At 50.9% G+C, this 19,124-nt stretch overlaps 1 protein-coding gene across 11 annotated transcripts; it reads right to left on the reverse strand.

The window, feature by feature from the left end:
* On the reverse strand, positions 1 to 19,053 carry LOC309618636 (GPI transamidase component PIG-S). Of its 11 annotated transcripts, XM_082372723.1 has the most exons (16): positions 18,939 to 19,053; positions 18,521 to 18,660; positions 18,325 to 18,436; positions 14,717 to 14,806; positions 13,958 to 14,049; positions 12,282 to 12,489; positions 11,857 to 11,999; positions 10,991 to 11,105; positions 9,902 to 10,047; positions 9,243 to 9,343; positions 8,245 to 8,455; positions 6,764 to 6,839; positions 1,866 to 1,979; positions 1,248 to 1,350; positions 964 to 1,136; positions 1 to 698 (listed from the first exon to the last, which is right to left on the reverse strand). In XM_082372723.1, exons 1-16 carry the CDS (start codon positions 18,970 to 18,972, stop codon positions 586 to 588), a joined length of 1,971 nt encoding a protein of 656 aa, XP_082228849.1. In that variant the 5' UTR covers positions 18,973 to 19,053; the 3' UTR covers positions 1 to 585. The 11 variants fall into 11 exon arrangements, 7 of the variants coding, with proteins under 7 accessions (XP_082228849.1, XP_082228852.1, XP_082228855.1 ...); XR_014238570.1 differs by lacking the exon at positions 1,248 to 1,350; XR_014238571.1 differs by lacking the exons at positions 1 to 698; positions 1,248 to 1,350 and adding an exon at positions 5,491 to 5,761 and having other exon boundaries at positions 1,026 to 1,136.
* Positions 19,054 to 19,124: the final 71 nt, after the last annotated feature.

The following is a 19,124-nucleotide window of genomic DNA, read 5'->3' on the forward strand; positions in this document are numbered from 1 at the left end:
AAACAGAAAAGGAGAGTTTATTGAAAACTATATACAGTTGGTCCAGCCCCTACCCCAGGCTGCAATCTGGGCAGGTCCCTCCCACACCTCAGGCAGGATCTCAGCCCCTGATGGTAGAGGCCAGGGCTGCAGTCAGGGCCCAGACCCCCTTGGGAAGCTTGACTGCCAGACCCCACAAGGACCTTCCTCTGTGAATTTACAACTCTGGCCTGTCAGTGGTGGGCAGGGGACAGGGAATGGGTCCCTGCCCTGACCTAGTCAAAGCCTGGATAGGGGAACACTAGTCTGAAACTTGGGCCCAAGAGGCCCAGCTCGGCTGTCCAGAAGTCCTGGCTACTCCTCCCACGGGAGGTCTTCCTGGCTATGGAGGCAAACAGCCCCCCACCACCCCACCCCACATGCCAGGCCCCATGGGCTGCACAGACTTGGACGGGGGACATCAGGCACCCTCCCCCCCAACACTGACTCAGGGTTCAGGGCTTCTGGAGCACTGCCCAGGCAGAAGACCTGGGGTTGAGAGGTGAGTGCTCGAGTGGTCACGGCTGCGGGCCCAGGACCCTCCTGGGGTAGGGGGTGGTTTGGGGGTCAGGGCGTCCCGCTGTAGGAATAGTCTGCTTTGTTGTGCATCACCAGCCGGTCATCCACGAAGTAGAAGCTGTCAGACTGTGTTTCATATGGGTGACGGATCATCTCGTTGACTGCAAGAGAGACCCAGCCAGTAGGGGCAAAGGTCAGAAGCCTGAGCCAGGCCACCGCAGGGGCTTCAGGACTAGGGGACGCGGACAAGCTGAACAAAGAGTTCCCCCAGCCTCTTTGAGCCTCAGTTTCCCTACAGGTGACACACGAATGGTGGCCGGACACAAGAGACCCAGGGAGGGAAGAAAGGGGCTCAGACCCACGCTCCCCACAACTTGGTCTCTCTGAGTCCCCCTGCATCCCTCCCACAGGGCCCTGCCCACGCACTCAGCTCCTCAGAGAGAGGGGGGAAATCATAGATGTGCTCGCAGGTGTTCTTGCTGCTGGGGATGCAGAAGCCAAAGTGGAAGTCAAAGCTTTTGAGCAGCTGGTTGCGGAAGTAGTGCCTCTCAATCATGCGGAAGTTGTTGACAGGCTTGTCTCCCACTGTGAACTCCACGCTGAGTGAGAGAAGGGGGCGGGGCTGAGCTGGGACTCAGGAAGGACTCCCTACCACCCTCACCCGCACCTCAGCCCCCACCCCTAGCCCTCACCCCGGCCCAGTGACTCACGTGGCTCCCACCTGCCTCAGGCGGAGGAAGGCAGGCGTAAACTGGTAGCGGACAAAGCGCCCAGCATTGGGGTCCAGGTCCCGTGGGTTGATGGGCAACCGCTCTGTAATGCACCCCAGCTGGGGCTCAGTGGGCTTCAGGCTGGGGCCCATGCCCACCCGGGCTTTCACCCCAGGGCCCTCATCTGTCTGAATTTTTCAAAACTCCTCAGGAGATCCTGATGTATACTGAGGGTTCAGACCACTGGCTGAATGCTTCCAATTGCTTCCAACTGGTCAGCGGGTCACCAATTTCAACTGAGATTCCCTAAGCCGCAAGAGACAAAAAGACCCGGGGCCTCTGGGACTGCAGTTCCCAAGGGGGCCTGCAGGGGGCAGGCTGGCAGGGACTGAAGAGGCAGGATTGTCTTCCCAAGATGTCCAACCCCAGGAGCACATGGGAAGGAAAAGAAGAGGCCCAGCCCCAGGCAGAGGCCCCCCTGCCTGGTGTCTCCTGAGAAGGCCTGGGTGCAAATGCCAGCTCTGCTCTGACTCCTCTGTGGCCTGAGGAGTCCCTGGGCAGCCCATTTCACAGCCCTCGCCCACCTCCCTCTGTCGATGGCCCACCCAACCCACTGACCTGAGGCTGGGGGCTTCTTGATTTCAAAGAGAACAGTGCCTGAATCCATGTCCCGAATCTTGAACCTGACGAAGTCAATCTTGTAGATATTCTCCTCAGGGGAGCACAGGTAGTCTAGGGGAGACGGGCGGCTGAGCAAGGAAGGGGCCTGCCCAGAAGCCCCTGCTGCCAACTCAGCTTTAGTGGAACCCCGAACTAGCTACCACCTTCCCTGCTCCCTAAGGTCACCGCCTTGCAGAAAGAGAGAATTGAGCCCCTACCCTGCGGGAGCCCCCATAGTGTGCGGGAGACATAGCTCTGCCATTGGGATCTAATGGGAGACAAATGGTTCCATCCTGGTAGCCTCTGGGGTCAGGGAGGGGCAGGGTGGAGAACAAGGCCACCTCCCCAACACTTTGCCGCCCACCCAGGGGTTGAGGGTCCTTATTCCAGCCTCTGCTTTGCCAGGACTGGCTCGGTGACGTTTAACCAAATGAGTCTCTAATCTGATGGGGAGCCCTTCCCCCGCCACCATGAGAGGGAAGATAGAGCCCTGCTTTTAGGAACCTCACTCTAACAGGGGTGACACAGCTCTACCTCAGGAGAGGATGCCCCCGCCCCCACCCCATAGCCACCCCTGGCACACATCTAGGTGTGTCAAACAAGGAGGTTCTCTGACCTGGGTAGTGCTGGGGCAAGCGAACAACCCCTTCCCTATCCCTCCTCACCCCCCACCCCGGCCCCTCCTCTCCCCATAAGAGGCTTACACAAACCCAGCTCCCTTAAGCAGCTTAGCCAAAGCTCTGCTGACTCAAGCCCAGAGCCTGGAATATTGGGGGGGGGGGGGAAGGGAGCCACCTTTGCTCCCATCCCTGTTGATCTTCAAGCAGGAGGTCTTAGCAAACAGAAGGAACCCCCTCAAAGGTCATCCATCCAGCCTTGATGCTGAGCCACCCCCAGAGAGAAGAGTACAGGCAAGGCCAGTAAGAGGGTGTGGCAGGTGCATCAGGGGTGTGCAGGGGGTAAGGGGAGTCCTCGAGCCCAGAAGAGGAACCAGGAATAGTGGTGGGCCCTGCTTGAGGAAGCTTAGAAATAGCAGGGCCTGATCCAACCCTCACCGCTCTTGCAGCAGCAACTGCAAGCACTCAAGGAGGCCCTGGCAGCGAATAGGAAGGAACACAGAGGTGCAGTGGGGGCTCTGGTGCTGTCAGCCTGCATAGCATCACATCCTCCCTGTAGAGGCCCGGAAATCACCCTCCAGGCCCCTAGACCACCTCTTATTCCTCTGGGGCAGGAAGAGGAAGTGAATGTAAAGTCATTCTCTCTCCCTCAAGCCTGGGGCAGCCCCCTCCAGGAAGCCCTCCTGGTAGCCACCTGGCACCTTGGGGTCCAGCAGGGACTACATAGGGCTTGTGGAGGGGCCTGAGCCCTGGCCTGCCCATCACAGCCCATGGTGGTGAGAGGAGAGAAGGAGGAATGGAAGTAGGTAACTCCTACCTCACCCTGTACACACCTTATTTTCACAGAAAGTAAGCACTAATCCAAAGATGTAGAAGGAAGGTGCGGGGCATAAGGAGAGGATGTGGCAGAACTGGGAACAGCATCCTAGTTGCCCAACTCCCAGCTCCCCATAAAGCCCTCCTTCTTCCCCCATTCTCTAACTTCTGGAGCCTCTCCTCTCATTTGAGAACAACTTGCAGTATGACCTCAGTCTTTTCTATCACAAACTCAACCTATCAACTCCTCTGTCCTTAGAGGAAGTGAGGAACAGGAGAGGCCCATGGCTCAGGACACCACCTCCACTCCCTCCCTCTGCTAGAGAAGGATGAGGCCTGGGACCCAGGGTCAGGTCAGATAAGGGGCAGACTGGCCGAGGGCTCAGAACACAACTGCTCCCTTCCCCTCAGCCACAAATAGCTTCCTAAGCTGGATTCAGGGCTGAGTAATCCAGGAACAAAAAACCTCAGACCTGTGCGATTAGGGTCAGAAGAGACCAGGCAGGGGTGTCAGTGGGGAGAGTCCTGGAGCCCTGTTCTCAACTTCTACAAAAGAAAGGGCTCCTGTGAAGACTCTTCCTCTGCTCATCTACAGCAGATGCCGCATCTCTAAGGGCTATAAATTTCCTCCAAATTCAGAGACACACGGTTGTACATGGGTTGGAAGCCCCCATAGTTGCAAAATAACCTCTAAAGTTACCTAGGACCTGGACAAGTTAGACACCCTATAAGGAAGTTCTGCCCCAGAGCTAACCTGAATCCTAAATGCTGTTGTTGCCAATTACAGCCCAATTGGCACCAACATCGGACTGGCCCAGGCCCCCTCCCTCTACCAGTGCCTGCTCGGGTAAGGCAGCTCAGCGCTCTGGGGGCCTAGCCAAGAATGGTTGCTGCCTGGCTCAGAGAGACGGGAGATGCTGGTCCCCCGGGGACCCAGATGCACAGGCCTAGACCTGCCATCATGGCCTCCTCCACAGCTCTGTTTGGGAGCCCTGGGCTCTGCTGCTCCTGCAGCTCCAGAGCTCAGGTCCACTCCAGCATCTGCCCCTTACCCCCACAGGGGAGCCCCAAGAGTTGCTCTCTCAGAGGGAGCTGCGGCAGGGTTACTAATCAATGAGGCCAAGGTAGTAGGCCACTCCAAACGCCTTCTGTTCTTTGAGGCTCAGCCACTGCCTCTGCCATGAGACTTTCCAGCCCTTGTTCCCTGCCTATGGTGACCCCCTCCCCTGGCCTGAATGCCCAGTTGTCTGCCTCTAGGCAGCAGCCATGAGCAGTCCTGTGGGGCCCTCAGTACTACTGATAAAAGAGCCCTATTTACAGGGCATGCACAGCATGCCAGGCATGGTGCAAAATCAGAGGATTTATTTTCACAGTAGCTCTGCAAGGTAGGTATCATTATCCCCGTTTTACAGACGAATATGCTCAGAGAGGTGAAGTTATTAGCCCAAGGTCACACAGTCAATTACATGGCAAAGTTGGAACTACAACTTAGGCAGTCCAGCTCAGAAATTCAACCACAGTGGAGACCTGGCCTCCCAAAACAGGACAGGCCCTAGTCCAGGCTAAGGGTGGGCATTAACCCACTCCCTTGAGAGCGCCCAGAGCCAACCCACTGAAGCTTCCTCCTCAGGTCCTGTCCTGGAGAGGGGGATGGCCCCAGACTTCCTGGGGTGTCCAGGGTGAAGGCATTAATGGTCGGGGAGAACTGAGGGTTTTGATACCACCCTGGTAACTCAGCCTCCACCTAGCCTCCAGGGTGGAGGAGACTGAGGGTAGACTGCACTCAGCCCCCTTCCTCGTTATTGCAGAGAAAATCTTCAAAGGGCTCTGAAGACTCTGTGGGGAAGGGGTCACAGTTGCAGGTGTTGCTCCACTTCCACCTGGGAAAGGGGGATGGACTCCTCAAAAAGTAAGGAGTGGGGTGGAAATAAATCTCTAAAGGGACAAGAGGGGCGCAGAGACAGATCAAGGGAAGGGGGAACATGAGATCTCAGGCCTGGAGGCAGACGTGGAGGGGGACTCTGGTGGGGGAGGGGAGGCAGGGGGAGGGCGGGAAAGGGGGCGGGGGCCCGGGCTCCGCGCGCCTCGAGGGCCCCCTCTCGTGCTCTCTCGCTCCCGCCCGCGGGTGGCGCTCCCTCGCGGGTGCTCACCGCCCGTGATCCGCTGCAGCCCCAGCACGTCCTCCGGCCCGATCGGCTGCTTCCTCTGCAGCGGCCCCGGCCTGGGCCCCGGGCCTGCCTCCGGCTCCGACTCGGACCCGGATTCGGATTCCGCCTGCAGCTCCGGCTTGGTCTCTAAGCTCCGGCCCGAGGCCCCTGGAGCGGGCTCCACCCCCGTCCCGGCCCCGCCGCCGCCCTTCTTCACCTTCATGGCCTCGCGGGGCCGCAGCTAGCTTGCTGCCGCGGCGGCTGCCTGCGCCGGCTGGAGCCGAGGGAAGGGGGAGCGTCCGCAGCCCCGCCCCCGGCCGGGCAGGGGCCCCAGGTACCGCCCCGCCCCCAGGGTGGGCCCGGTACTGGCCCCGCCCACCGCCCGCCCACCTGGGCTACTCACCCGGGGCAGGGAGGCGGCCCGCCCTGGGCTTCTTTCATTTTTTCGATAGGGATTTTAAGGGGTCTTGGCTACCTTCTCCTTCTTACTCGCTGTGCTCTAGCCACTCCCCCCCCTCCCTCTGCCCCGCAAGCGAGTTCCCGCCTCAGGGTCTTTGCCTGGGATGCTCTTCCCCCAGATGGCCTCCTCTTGCCCTTCTGGTCTCAGCTCAAATGTCATCTGCTCAGAGACCCTCTCAAACACGCCCAGTCACCATCTGATCAGCCTGTTTTTTCTTTCTAATGCATTATCTGAAATTAGTTTCATTTGCTCACTGACTCCGCCTCCTAAAAGACCAGTTCGGTGAAAGTGGAGATCCTGTCTTTGTTCTCTATAATACCCAGCACCTACCTAGCACAGTGCCCCGTGCAGCCTGTGCTCAATACAGTTGACCCTTGAACAACATGGGTTTGAAGTGCGTGGGACCACCTATTTGTGGATTTTTTTCAATAGAAAATACTACAGTACTACACGATGGGAGGTTGGCTGAATCTCTGGATATGGAACTGCAGATCAACAGAGCCAAATATAAATTATACTCTGATTTTTGAATGCACAGAGGGTGGGCACCCCACCCCCGATGTTGTTCAAGGGTCAACTGTATGTTCTTTTTTTGAATTTATGAATCAGTTAGTATCTGAGGGCTTACACTGGTACAAGCTATTCTCTCCCAGACCCCCTGCTAGACAACCCAGGACATACCGAAGGACAACAGCCTACAATGTCCAGCCACCACAGGGCCCTCCAGGACATCGAGGCAAGAAGGGCACATGGCCAGGTGGAAGCAAAATGGACCAGTGAGCCCAGGAGGACAGACACCAGGAAACCATTACTTACATACGAATGAAGAATGAAAGGTATGCTCATACTTCATATCATTCCAATTCACATTCAACCAATGTTTCTTGAGAGCCTAGAATATGCCAGACACTATCACATGCTCATCACATTTAATCCTCACAACCACCTTGTAGGGGAGGTATCATTAGTACTATTTAAACAAGTGAAAAACTGAGGCTCAGAGAGGATTAAGTGGCTTATTCAAAGCTCCCCAGATGATAAGTACAGAAGCAAGGGTTTGAATTCAGGCATGTTTAATCCCAAGTCCAGAACTTTCCCCGCTCACCACACTGCCTCTATGAAAGGGTGAAGGGAACCTCTGCCACACCCAGCATCAGGCTGCACCCAACAGGTGTAGCCAGCCAGGAGGGAGGGGAGTAAAGGAGAAGGTCCCAGAGGTGACAGGTGCTTGGCCCCTTCTATGAGAGCAGTGCTAGGGCTCTCCCTGAGGGGTTAGAGAGAAGCGTGGAGGGAAGGGCCCTAGAATCCAACCCAGGGCTTTCCCCTAATGCTCCCTCTCAGTGCAAGAGGACTGTGAGGAACAGGGCAGAAGCACAAGCTGCCCCTGCTCCAGAGGGAGATAGAAAAGGGCCTTCAAGTTCAGGCCAGGTAAGGAGGCCCAGGTGATGTGTCTTTTGAGCATGGGGGGGTGGGGGTGGGGGGATGAAGAGTGGGAGGGACCTGAGTCAGAAGAATGGGAAGGAGTGTTATACTTTGACTGCTGGAGTGGCAACAGAGCAGGCTGGAGACAAGTCATTTGTGGCAGGCCCCATTATATGCCTCTCAATCTAACACCTCCCCTCCCGGCTGGAAAGGAAGGCTTCCTACTGTGATGCTGCCCTGCTCAGTCTATCTTCTCAGGCTTTTTCCAGGACTTGCGAGTCTCCAGGAAGATCTTGAACAGGGACAAGAGGATGGGCACAGCCATAGGCAGGAAGAGTGGGATGTAGATGGCAAACTTCTGGTCATCAGGGAAATAGAGGAGATGGAGGAGTGAGGGATCAAAAAAGGCACGCTCTGAGGATGTCACAGCTTCCTGGCTGGCAACGAAGGCAGAGGCCAGGTGCCCAGAGGCCAGCTCCTCCGCTGCCTTCTGGACTGCAGCTACAGCCCTGTACACCTAGGAAGGGGGCAGGGGGTTACCAAAAAGTCCTAGGCATCGGTTGGTGGGGAGGGTGGGAGAGGGCCTCACTGTGTCTTCCGTCTACCAGGAAGGTTGCCTGGAGTTCGCCCAGGATATATGGAGGCCGGTATAAAAGGGCTAGGGGGTATCTTCTTAGTGCCTGCTTAACACCTCACACCCACACTTAGACTCCTTACTGGGGAGCTGGCACTGACCTCTAGAGGAAGCCTGGGCACTCAAGGATGGCATGCCCACACATCCTCTGGACCTCAAATGGCTCTCTGGTTTCACCACACCCTGGGCCCTGCTGGCCACTCCAGTCCTAGGCCACAGAATCCGTCCCCTGCCTGCTTACCTCAGATGCCACATCGTCCTTGATGACAATGTTGCTGATCTTGCCCAGAAGCTGGGCCAGGGAAGTGAGAGTGGTGGTGGCTGTGGCCAGGTTCTCCACTGACCGAGCCCAGAGCAGCCGGTCCAGCTCCCAGCTCATTATCCCTTCACTCTTAGACCCTGAAAACAGGCATTTTGGAGGCATCTGGGGCTGAGCAATCCCAAAGAGCAGCCTGTAGGAACAGCAAAGAAGGTCAAAGGGGCAGAAGGTGGGAGAAGACGGTTAGGATTCCTAGAATAACTATTAGGATTTTCGATCTCACCCAGAACCACAGGGGTTGTAGGAAGTGCCTTAGCGTCTTAGGGGGTGAGCAGCAACACTAAGTAACACAGAGCCCCAAGCCCCACTTTTACCAGTGGTTTTTCACTTTTACCTGTTTCTATATTATTTCTATATTCTAAGATCTCGTGTGAAAAAAGGTTCCATGGCTAAAATATTTCTAATTAACACCAACTAGTTTAATCCCCTCACCCTGTCTACCCTCTCTTTGGACAAATGGGGCCCCTGAGCCTTAGTTAAGGGATGATCCAGGACCACCTCTGACAAGGCATTCATGCTGTGCCTCTCTATTCCTGCACCATGGCAGACATTGCTAATCAATCAGAATCCTCTTTCCTGATGAGCCCAGACACAGCCTTAGAATACTCAACACAGGGCATCAGGAGGCCACTATCAATAGATCCGTTCGCACAAGAATTAACAGCTATTTTCTTAAGCATCCCTAATCACAGCCTATGGACCTGACATTCATGAGCCTATTTTTCCTAAAACACTTTTTGTCAACAACTAGTCTTTCTTAAGAGAAGGATGAAGTGATCCTTGGAAACCTTTCTTGGTTTCCTTGGGGCTCCAGGCACAGCCAAGGTATCCCTGCCAAGTGAGGGTTAACTGCAGTCAGCCCAGGAGACTGTGGTCAGTCTCAGTGGCCTCGCCCCCAAGTGGATCCCCCAGGACCTCACCGCAACTGAGCCAGGAACACCTCCATCACCCGCACCATGTCCACCTTGACTCTCACCGGCAGCTCCGAGCCATTGTAGGTTTTGGGGTCCACATTGTATACCTGCAGTGGGAAATAAGGGTGCCTCAACATCACGCCAGGACCGTGCACAGCTCTGCCCTAGACACTCTGGAGGCCATGAGAGGAAAGGAAGACATACTCTGTGCTCTTTAAAAATTACAAACCTAATGTTTTTGGAATACCTGCTATTAGGAGCTTTATATAAATTATCTCCTCTACTCCCTCAAAAATCTTGTTAAAGAAATAATGTTTATTCCATTTTACAGTTCCTACCCATGAGAAACTCCAATCTAACAGGGGAGACAACATTCCCAACCTTGTTAAGACTCCCGCAAACAGGGCCAAGATCTAAGTTATACACAGAATAGTCCTAAGTCAGCGCAAACTGCAAGTGCAAAAGGGTCCTACTATATAAACACTGATGGAAATAAGAAGCAGTGGGGCTGGTGCGGGGTGGGGGGGCACACGAGCTCACAGCACCTCACCACCACCCCCCAACCCAGGCTGGGCCACAGAGGACACCAGAGGAACAACAGAAGTAACAGTCTCAAGGAACATCCCTGACGTTTGGGCTCTGGGGTCTCCGTGGTGTGACCATACCATAATGCCACCCCAGCGGGGACTGTGGAAGGCGTTGGTGGCCACTGGAGCCCCATCCTTGTCCTGAATGTACAGGGGGGAGTGGGCAAGCTCAGGAACATACAGTAGAAAGTTGAGCACAGGGTAAAGGGAGGCAGCGCTGGATCCTGTGGCACAAAGAGAAGGGGAGTCAGCACACCAAACACGTTGGGTCTAGATCTTAGGTCCAGGTAAGCCTCTAACTTGCTGGTCACTCACTCTGGGCCTCATTTTCCCCAACTGATAATCACTAGGATATCCTCCAGGCCTGGGTTTCTGTGGTAAAGAACCTCAGCATTCTCCCGAGATGTGCCACATACATGAAGTGCAGCCCTCAGCCTCAAACTGCCCCCAAATCACCTCTCCTCCAACAGCCTCCCACCTTTTTCGGCAGTGCCATAAAGCAGTCCCTTGGACCTTGTAGGAAAGAAGGGAGGGAAGGAGGGAAGAAGGGAGGGAAGGAGGGAAGAAGGGAGGGAAGGAGGGAAGAAGGGAGGGAGGGAGGGAGGAGGAATTCGCCAAGGCCTCATGTGCTGCCCCACCAATACCCCTTGGTCCACACTGGCCTAACCCTGGTGCCTAAAATTCCACAACTAGTGATATACTCCCTTTGGTTTGCATCTATTACAGTTCTACTGTACTGTACTACCTACTTTTCTGAGGTACCAGCGCCAAAATGAAAAACTGGAACCCCAGCTTCAAGGTTCTTCAGCCTCAATCAGCAGAACTGTCAATTCAAATTCTGCCTTCAGGTACTTCTGCTGTTGTCTTTCCTACACGTGTGGCCATATTTTTCCTGGATGGCTTGCAGGGAGGGAGACGCAGCCTATCCATTTGTTTATAAAAAGTGCTGGGAATGTTTAATCAATGCTTTTGGATGTGACAGTGTGGAGATGGAGATGTCAACAGACTATTGTGAAAAAGGAGCCTAAATGCCCAGCACCTCCTCAACGTCCTTGGACCAACCCAACCCAGGAGCCATCGCTATATACAACCCGCCTCCCACCCCAGGCTGAGCCTTCAGGGTCCTTCCCCGGCCTGGCAGAAAGACCCTCCTCATCAGGAGCTCACCCAGCCGGGACTCCACTGGGTTGATGACATGGGGGAGGCTGTGTGCGGCCAAATAATAGCTGGAGGAAGCTGGGTCAAAGCGGGGGTTTACCCCCAACACTGCGTAGTAAAGGATCTGTAGAGCAAAGAGGGAGCATGCTATTTGTCTACTGAGCTATATTCCAATTTGTCCCCCCAAAAGATTTGAGGTGCCTTAAAAAGATAACCATTAGGCAGGGCAAAATATAAGAGACAAAAATCAAGGCTGAGAGAAAACAGGAGTAGGGAAAAAAATAACAAAGCTAAGGGTAAAGTTAACACACTAAATCCATGTTTTGAACACCAAATTATTTTACCAGGCTTTCTCACAGCCTAAACAAAGAATAGCATAATTCAGTGTCCACAAGATCAAATCAAATCGGTTATTCAGAAGTAATTTCTCCCACTACCAAGACCTGATAAAAATTTCTCCCACCTTTTCCCTAAAAGGATACTGTGTAATTCAGAAGACTACATTCATCACATCTGTATTGTTACTACATTAACATATTTCAGGAAGTTTTTTTGTTTTTGTTTTTGTTTTTTTTTGTTTGTTTGTTTGTTTGTTTTTTAATAAATTTTTAGGATGGCACAACTGGTGAATACAGTTCCAGAGGGAGCCATAGAGAAGTTACTTTTTTAACAAGCATTGACAAAACTCCCCAAGCTGGACACCAAGGAGGGAAAGTAGACCCCAGAACCATATACATACACAGGAATTTCCTGGCAAATCAGCAAGCTCAAAGAGCTGGAAGAACAGACTACACCTGTAAATGCCAAATATGGAGGGACTTGGAAAAGGATGGTGCAGTCGGGAAAAGGGCTCCTCAACTTGCTCCCAGTCTCACCTGAGAGTCCACAGAGAAGTTGCCCACAGCCCTGAGGGCATTCAGGAAGGGCTGCACGTAGCGCTGGACAGCCCCCTCGATGTCCCAGTGGACGTCATGGGACTTGGGGTCAGGGTTGAGTAAACTGAAGGTGATTTCATAGCCTATAAAAACAGGAGTCAGGGAAGCCAGAGGCATCTGTGGATCAAAGGCAGCCTGTACCCCTGGCTGAGCTGAACTTGGTTCTCCTCTGAAATGGGGCTGGTTGCCATCATGGATGCAAAGGGAGGATAAAACTGGGATGAGGAACACTGAGTGCTTTAAGAAAAAGATGAAACCACAGAAGAAAGGAGTGAAGCGTTTGCATGCAGAGTCCCCTCCTGCCCCACTGTCTCCACATAATTCACTTCCCTCTCCCTTCCCGTGGCACAGCCCGGTCACCCTACCCAAGCTGGACTTGAGAGGCCGCCTCTTATCAGAGCTCCACTTGTCCTCTGGGAGGTGGTCAGCCAAGGCTGCAGCAAGCACGTCCTCAGTCAAAGACATGGCCTGGGCTACTTGGATTACACGGCGGCCAATGATGTTAAAGGCCTCCCGGTGCATTATCCCCCGCACAACTGCCATCCTCTTGGGCCCAATGTAGCTCATCATGTCCTGTGAGGGGCAAGCAAGGGACAGAATACCCACGGCTCAGGGAAGAAAGCAGAAGAGCACTCTGGCTCCTGTCTTTGAGAATCTGGCCTTTTGCCACCGACCAACAGGCCTGCACCTCTCTCTAGATTCATTGCAAACTATTATGTCAACATTTCTGAGCTATGGGTATATATGAGTGCTTTCATTCATTTCAGTTCCCTTCTTCTTCCCAGTTGACATAAGTGCAGGCAACAGCTATATCTTCATGGGCTGGAAACTAAGGGATGGCATGCTGAGCAAGAATAAACAAACACTGGAAAGTTTGATATAAGTAAATGGCAAATGGCAAAGAGGCAAGTACAAGAATTTTCACAGCAGCATTATTTGTAATAGGATAAAACTGGAGACAATCCAAATGCCTGTCAGCAACAGAATGGATAAATTGTGATATGTTTATACAATGAAACATTAGACAGAATTTTAAATGAATGCATTAGATTCAACTAGACATATTATCATAGATGATTCAAACATAAAGGTCAAGCAAAATGAAAACTGGAGAAGAACATGCGCTGCATTACGGCATTTATATAAAGTTCAAAAATATATAAAATTAAACATATTGTTTATAGAGATATATGTGATAAAACTTGAAAGAAAAATATGAAAATGATACATACAAACTATGGTCACCTTTGGCTGCAAGGGAATGGGATATAATCATGGAGATGCACAGGGCTGCATTATAGTTTGCAAGCTGGGGGTGGGTACATGGATGTTTATTAAAATTTTCCTTCATCTTTTTGTAATAATTAAATATTTCATTATAAATTAAAAAATAAAATGGTAGCTGGTACAGCTCCCACCAAGCCTTTTGTTCAGAAACTGAAAAGGTCAATGTATTGCTCATATTATCATCACAGCCCATTCAAACCAGCTTCTTTAACCCTATTGATTTTTTTTCCACTTTAAATTGGAACTTTAGGACTTCCCTGGTAGTGCACTAGTTAAGAATCCGCCTGCCAATGCAGGGAACATGGGTTCGAGCCCGGGTCCGGGAAGATCCCACATGCCGCAGAGCAACTAAGCCCGTGTGCCACAACTACTGAGCCTGCGCTCTAGAGTCCGTGCTCCGCAACAAGAGAAGCCACTGCAATGAGAAGCCCGCGCACCTCAACGAAGAGTAGCCCCCGCTCACCGCAACTAGAGAAAGCCCGTGCGCAGCTACGAAGACCCAATGCAGCCAAAATAAATAAATAAATTAATTTATTTAAAAAAAAAAATGGAACTTTAACCACATACAAGCCTTGGATTTAGAAAGACCCAGAGTCAATGAAAACAATCCCTATTTGCATTCTTTTTAAAAAATACTTGAGGAGAGTTTTCTGTAGCAAACGGAAGGAATGGGCAACAATACTGCAAGGAGGAGACTTAGGAGAGGACAAGCTGAAGGGAGAAGGCATGTCCGCAGCCTCTCTGCTCATCCTACCTGAGGGAGAAGTGAGGAGTGTTCAGAGATCACGTACACTGTCAAGGAGCCCTCTGCTTGCTCCGATGGCTCAGCAAACATGGTTTCTGCCTCTGGGGTCAAGAACAGGTGGTGTACCAGGAGCGAAAACACCATCCCCTCTCCCTCTGGCTCCCACACGGTGCCTAACCCATCACTCCACCTCCCACTCACACCCAGCTGACACTGTGGCCAGGCTTGGCCCTTGGTGGCCCAGGCTGAGACACAAGGTCTACATTAGTAGGTAAAAGGAGGAAAACCATATGATCATTTCAATAGATGTCTCAAAATAAACTCAGTGAACATTCTTGATAAAAATAAGATGCACACTTAATGACAAAACACTATAGTTCCATTAAAATTAGCACGAAAACAAGGACGCCTGCTATCTCCTCTATTATTCAGCACTGTTCTTCCTGAAGTTCCTGACCAATGCAGTAAGTGAAAAAAGAGAAACATGAATATTTGAAAGAAAGGTGTCTCATTCCCAGCTTTCCCAGAGAGATTTTGGAGTTAAGACAAATTATGGAGGGAGTTCCCTGGTGGCCTAGTGGTTAGGATTCTGGGCTTTCACTGCCGTGGCCCAGGTTCAATTCCTGGTCAGGGAACTGAGATCCTTGCAGGACGCACGGCACAGGCACAAAAAAAAAAAAAAAAAAAGGACAAGATATGGAAACTACACACTTAGAGATCAGAAGGAAAAAGAGGGCTTCCTGTTAAAATGATCACCCCTCCTAGTACCTTGTATACCGCCCAATGACAGGGCCTCCTCCTCATGATCCAAAGCCCTCCGATAGGCCTTCTGGAAACGGCATTTGATTTTCAATTTGTCTTACAGAAAAGAAAGAAGCATGATGAGAAAAGCAAGTGTCAGACTCTGCCCACCCTTCCAGCCCTAATGCTGTCCAGTGTCCGAGGAGAGCAAGATGATTGTTTGCAGAGAAATACCAAGAAGCAACAGCCAATTCTAATGATTTCTGCATGGATGATATAAACACATGACACTCCACCTCTTCCACCTGCCCAGCTCTTGCCTCTCGCTGTGTACCTTCAACCTGAAGTACCCTCCCCAAAGGAAAATCTATTACAATATTCATTACATTAGTAGGTAAAAGGAGGAAAACCATATGATCATTTCAATAGATGTCTCAAAATAAACTCAGTGAACATTCTTGATAAAAATAAGATGCACACTTAATGACAAAACACTATAGTTCCATTAAAATTAGCACGAAAACAAGGATGCCTGCTATCTCCTCTATTATTCAGCACTGTTCTTCCTGAAGTTCCTGACCAATGCAGTAAGTGAAAAAAGAGAAACATGAATATTTGAAAGAAAGAGACAAAATGGCCACTTTTTGAAGTAGTATAATTATTTTCAAAGGGAATCAAAGAGAACCAACTAAAAAACTATTATAAGAAGATGCAAGAATGGGTAGCTTTCTAATAAATACCAGCAATATCCAATTAAAAAAGCAAGTATTTTTAAAAATCCCAATTGCAGTAACAATAAAGAATATAAAAATATCCAGGAATACATGTACAAAACTGTAAGAAAAAAAAAAAAACACAGGACTTTACTCAATGACATAAAAGAAGATCTGAATAAAATGGAAACACATACAAGGCTCCTAGATGGAAAAACTAAATATTCTCAGGATGTCAATTCTCTCCAAGTTAATCTAAACATGTAAGGCAATTCCAAAGGGATTTTTTTCGCCACCTGGAACTTGACAAGCTGAACCTAAAATTTATTGGGAAAGTTCTTCTTTACAGAATTCCAGAAGAATGCAGAAGAAATGGCAGAATTTAAAAATTGCCATTTTGCAACCTAATGAAATGGATTCCAGTATCAACAGATGCTAAATCATCAGGTGAAAGGTTGACAGAGAACTAAAATACAGAAATCAAGCTGACAATATCTGAACTAAATAATCATCTTTGTATCACCCAAAGTGAAACAACCAGGCCACTACATGATATAGCACGATAGGAAGTACAACACACCAACTGAAAGTATTCTTGCCTAAAAAACTGAACATGGGTAGTGTATATATGTCCACGTCACTCTCTCACTTCATCCCAGCTTACCCTTCCCCCTCCCCATGTCCTCAAGTCCATTCTCTACGTCTGCGTCTTTATTCCTGTCCTGCCCCTAGGTTCTTCAGAACCACTTTTTTTTTTTTTTTAGATTCCATATATATGTGCTGGCATCCACTATTTGTTTTTCTCTTTCTGACTTACTTCACTCTGTATGACAGACTCTAGGTCCATCCACCTCACTACAAATAACTCAATTTCGTTTTTTTTATGGCTGAGTAATATTCCATTGCATATATGTGCCTATATACACTATCAAATGTAAAATAGATAGCTAGTGGGAAGCAGCTGCATAGCACAGGGAGATCAGCTCAGTGCTTTGTGACCACCTAGAGGGGTGGGCTAGGGAGGGTGGGAGGGAGATGCAAGAGGGAGGGGATATGGGGATATATGTATACATATAGCTGATTCACTTTGTTATACAGCAGAAACTAACACAACATTGGAAAGCAATTATACTCCAATAAAGATGTTAAAAAAAAAAAAAACCTGAACCTGGGGACTTCCCTGGCAGTCCAGTGGTTGGGACTCTGTGCTTCCACTGCAGGGGGCACGGGTTCGATCCCTGGTCGGGGAACTAAGATCCTTCATGCCACGAAGTGCGGCCAAAAAATAAATTTAGGACTTCCCTGGTGGCGCAGTGCTTAAGAATCCGCCTGCCAATTCAGGGGACACGGGTTCGAGCCCTGGTCCGGGAGGATCCCACATGCTGCAGAGCAACTAAGCCCGTGCGCCACAACTACTGAGCCTGCGCTCCAGAGCCCTCGAGCCACAACTACTGAGCCAATGCGCTGCAACTACTGAGCCCGCGTGCTGCAACTACTGAAGCCTGCGTACCTAGAACCCGTGCTCCGCAAAAAGAGAAGCCACTGCAATGAGAAGCCCTTGCACCACAACAAAGAGTAGCCCCCGCTCGCTGCAACTAGAGAAAGACCGTGTGCAGCAACGAAGACCCAACGCAGCCAAATTATAAATTAAATAAATAAAATTTTAAAAATTTAAAAAAAAACTGATTTTAAGCAAACCTCTAGATCTAACTACCAGTTTAAGAAATATGGATACTAGAGAAATAAGTTAAATGAAACCAGGAGGAAGAAATCTGCCAAATCCAGAATGTGAGATGTTCTATCAAACAAATGACCTGGTTTTTCCAACAAATCAATGAAAACAAGTATATTGGGATGGGGTAGGGAGAGCTGATATATAATAAAAGAGACAAGAGACTTAAAATGGGGATCATAATGTTAGGATTAAATGAGGCAACACGTGTAAAGTGTTTCACTGAGTTTCTGGCATATAATGAACAACTAATATTAGCTATCATTATTACTAACTAGTGTTATCCCTCCCTCTCCTCCTCATTTAACTTGAATTCCTACACATCCTTTAAAAATCTGGCTTAAGGGCTTCCCTGGTGGCGCAGTGGTTAAGAATCTGCCTGCCAATGCAAGGGACACGGGTTCGAGCCCTGGTCTGGGAAGATCCCACATGCCGCGGAGCGACTAAGCCCGTGAGCCACAACTACTGAGCCTGCGCGTCTGGAGCCTGTGCTCCGCAACGGGAGAGGCCGCGACGGTGAGAGGCCCGCGCACCGCGATGAAGAGTGGCCCCCGCTCGCCGCAACTGGAGAAAGCCCTCGCACAGAAATGAAGACCCAACACAGCCAAAAATAAATGTAAATAAATAAATAAATTTTAAAAAAAATCCGGCTTAAAAATTACAGCCCTCAAAACCTTCTCTACCTTTCTTTCCTCCAGTTATAGTCTCTTTCTTACGTACAATCTCTGTTTCTTATATACTTATACACTTCTGTGATTTCTTTGTCTCTCTCTCCTACCTATGAATTTCTTGAAACCAATATCAATTTCTTATTCATCCCCAAATTCCTGATACCTACGTGCCTAACAGTCCGTAAAGTATTTAACGTTAAACTGAATTAAGGCCTGTATGTAAGTCCAAATTGATTCCAAACCCTGTGTTCATTCCACTACATCCCACATCCTCCCCTATCCCGTAATGAGCATCACCTACTTCTGATCAGGTAGCACAACTGTTTTATGAATAAAACTGCCCCTTTAATGGTGAATACTGAATTTAAAGCTGCTTTTTTTCTTAGCAAACACACTGTTCATTCAAAGTGGCCTTTTAATAAGTTTGCAATCACCTTTACGGGATACCCATGCTTCTCCTATCCAACCTATCTGCGGACTGAACTCAGACCAGAAAGGCAGCCCTGATCAGGAACTCACACTTCAGAGGGATCTCTCTCTCATGCACAACGGTGAAGGGCAGCTTTTCCTGGTCGTCCAATGGCACTGATTCCTGGGTAAACACGACAGTGACCGGCACCATGAGCCGGAGCTGCGGGAAGAAGCATCAGGGCCACCAGTGAGTCTCCATCTTGCCGGTGGGCTGTCCCCTGGTCTTCCACCACTGAGGTCTTACCTGCAGGGAATTCAGCCCACTGATCTGGGAGTAAGGCAATGGGGCCCGGTAGGTCTCCGTGGTCTTCCACCAGAGCGGCAGCCCCAGCACGATGACCACCGCGGCGAAGAAGAGGGCGGCGCGCTTGCCTCGAACCACCTCTGGGGACACGGGGGGATCCACTGAGGCGCCGCCAGAGGTGGGCTCGGGTGCCGGCCCCACCCCCGACGCGGAGGAGCCCCGGCAACCTGTACTCAACCTCTCAGCCCGCATTCAAAGGGATTCCCCGGCGAGGGGCCCGGACCCTAGTCTGAAGGGATCCTGCCTGAGACGAACCCCGAACCCCCATCCGCGGGACCTCTGGCACAACACAGTCCCCACCGCCGCATTCCTCCCTCGCAATCCACGAGCCGCAGCCCCCTCCCGAATGCCACCGCACCTAGGTCTGTAGCTGCGGCCCCGGGGGCCGCCATACTCGCTTCCAACCGCTCTTGCCGCCGAGGGGAGGAGCTGCGTAGGCCTCCCCCAATCGGAAACCCGCAAGGAGTGGGCGTGCCCACGGCAGCGATCGCGACCAATCACGAGGGGAGCTCCAGACGAAAACCGACGAAGGGTGGGCGGGGTG

This window comes from Balaenoptera borealis (genome assembly GCF_965194805.1).
Source record: "Balaenoptera borealis genome assembly, chromosome: 20".
NCBI classification, from domain to species: Eukaryota; Metazoa; Chordata; class Mammalia; order Artiodactyla; family Balaenopteridae; genus Balaenoptera; species Balaenoptera borealis.

Excerpts from the sequence above, each read along its gene's own strand:
- LOC309618636 (XM_082372723.1), bottom strand. The coding sequence starts at position 18,972 with ATGGCGGCCCCCGGGGCCGCAGCTACAGACCTAG. Across the intron at positions 18,661-18,938 it reads GGCCGCAGCTACAGACCTAG|AGGTGGTTCGAGGCAAGCGC; the intron begins GTGCGGTGGCAT and ends CCGTGTCCCCAG. Across the intron at positions 1,351-1,865 it reads CAAGAAGCCCCCAGCCTCAG|AGCGGTTGCCCATCAACCCA; the intron begins GTCAGTGGGTTG and ends GGTGCATTACAG.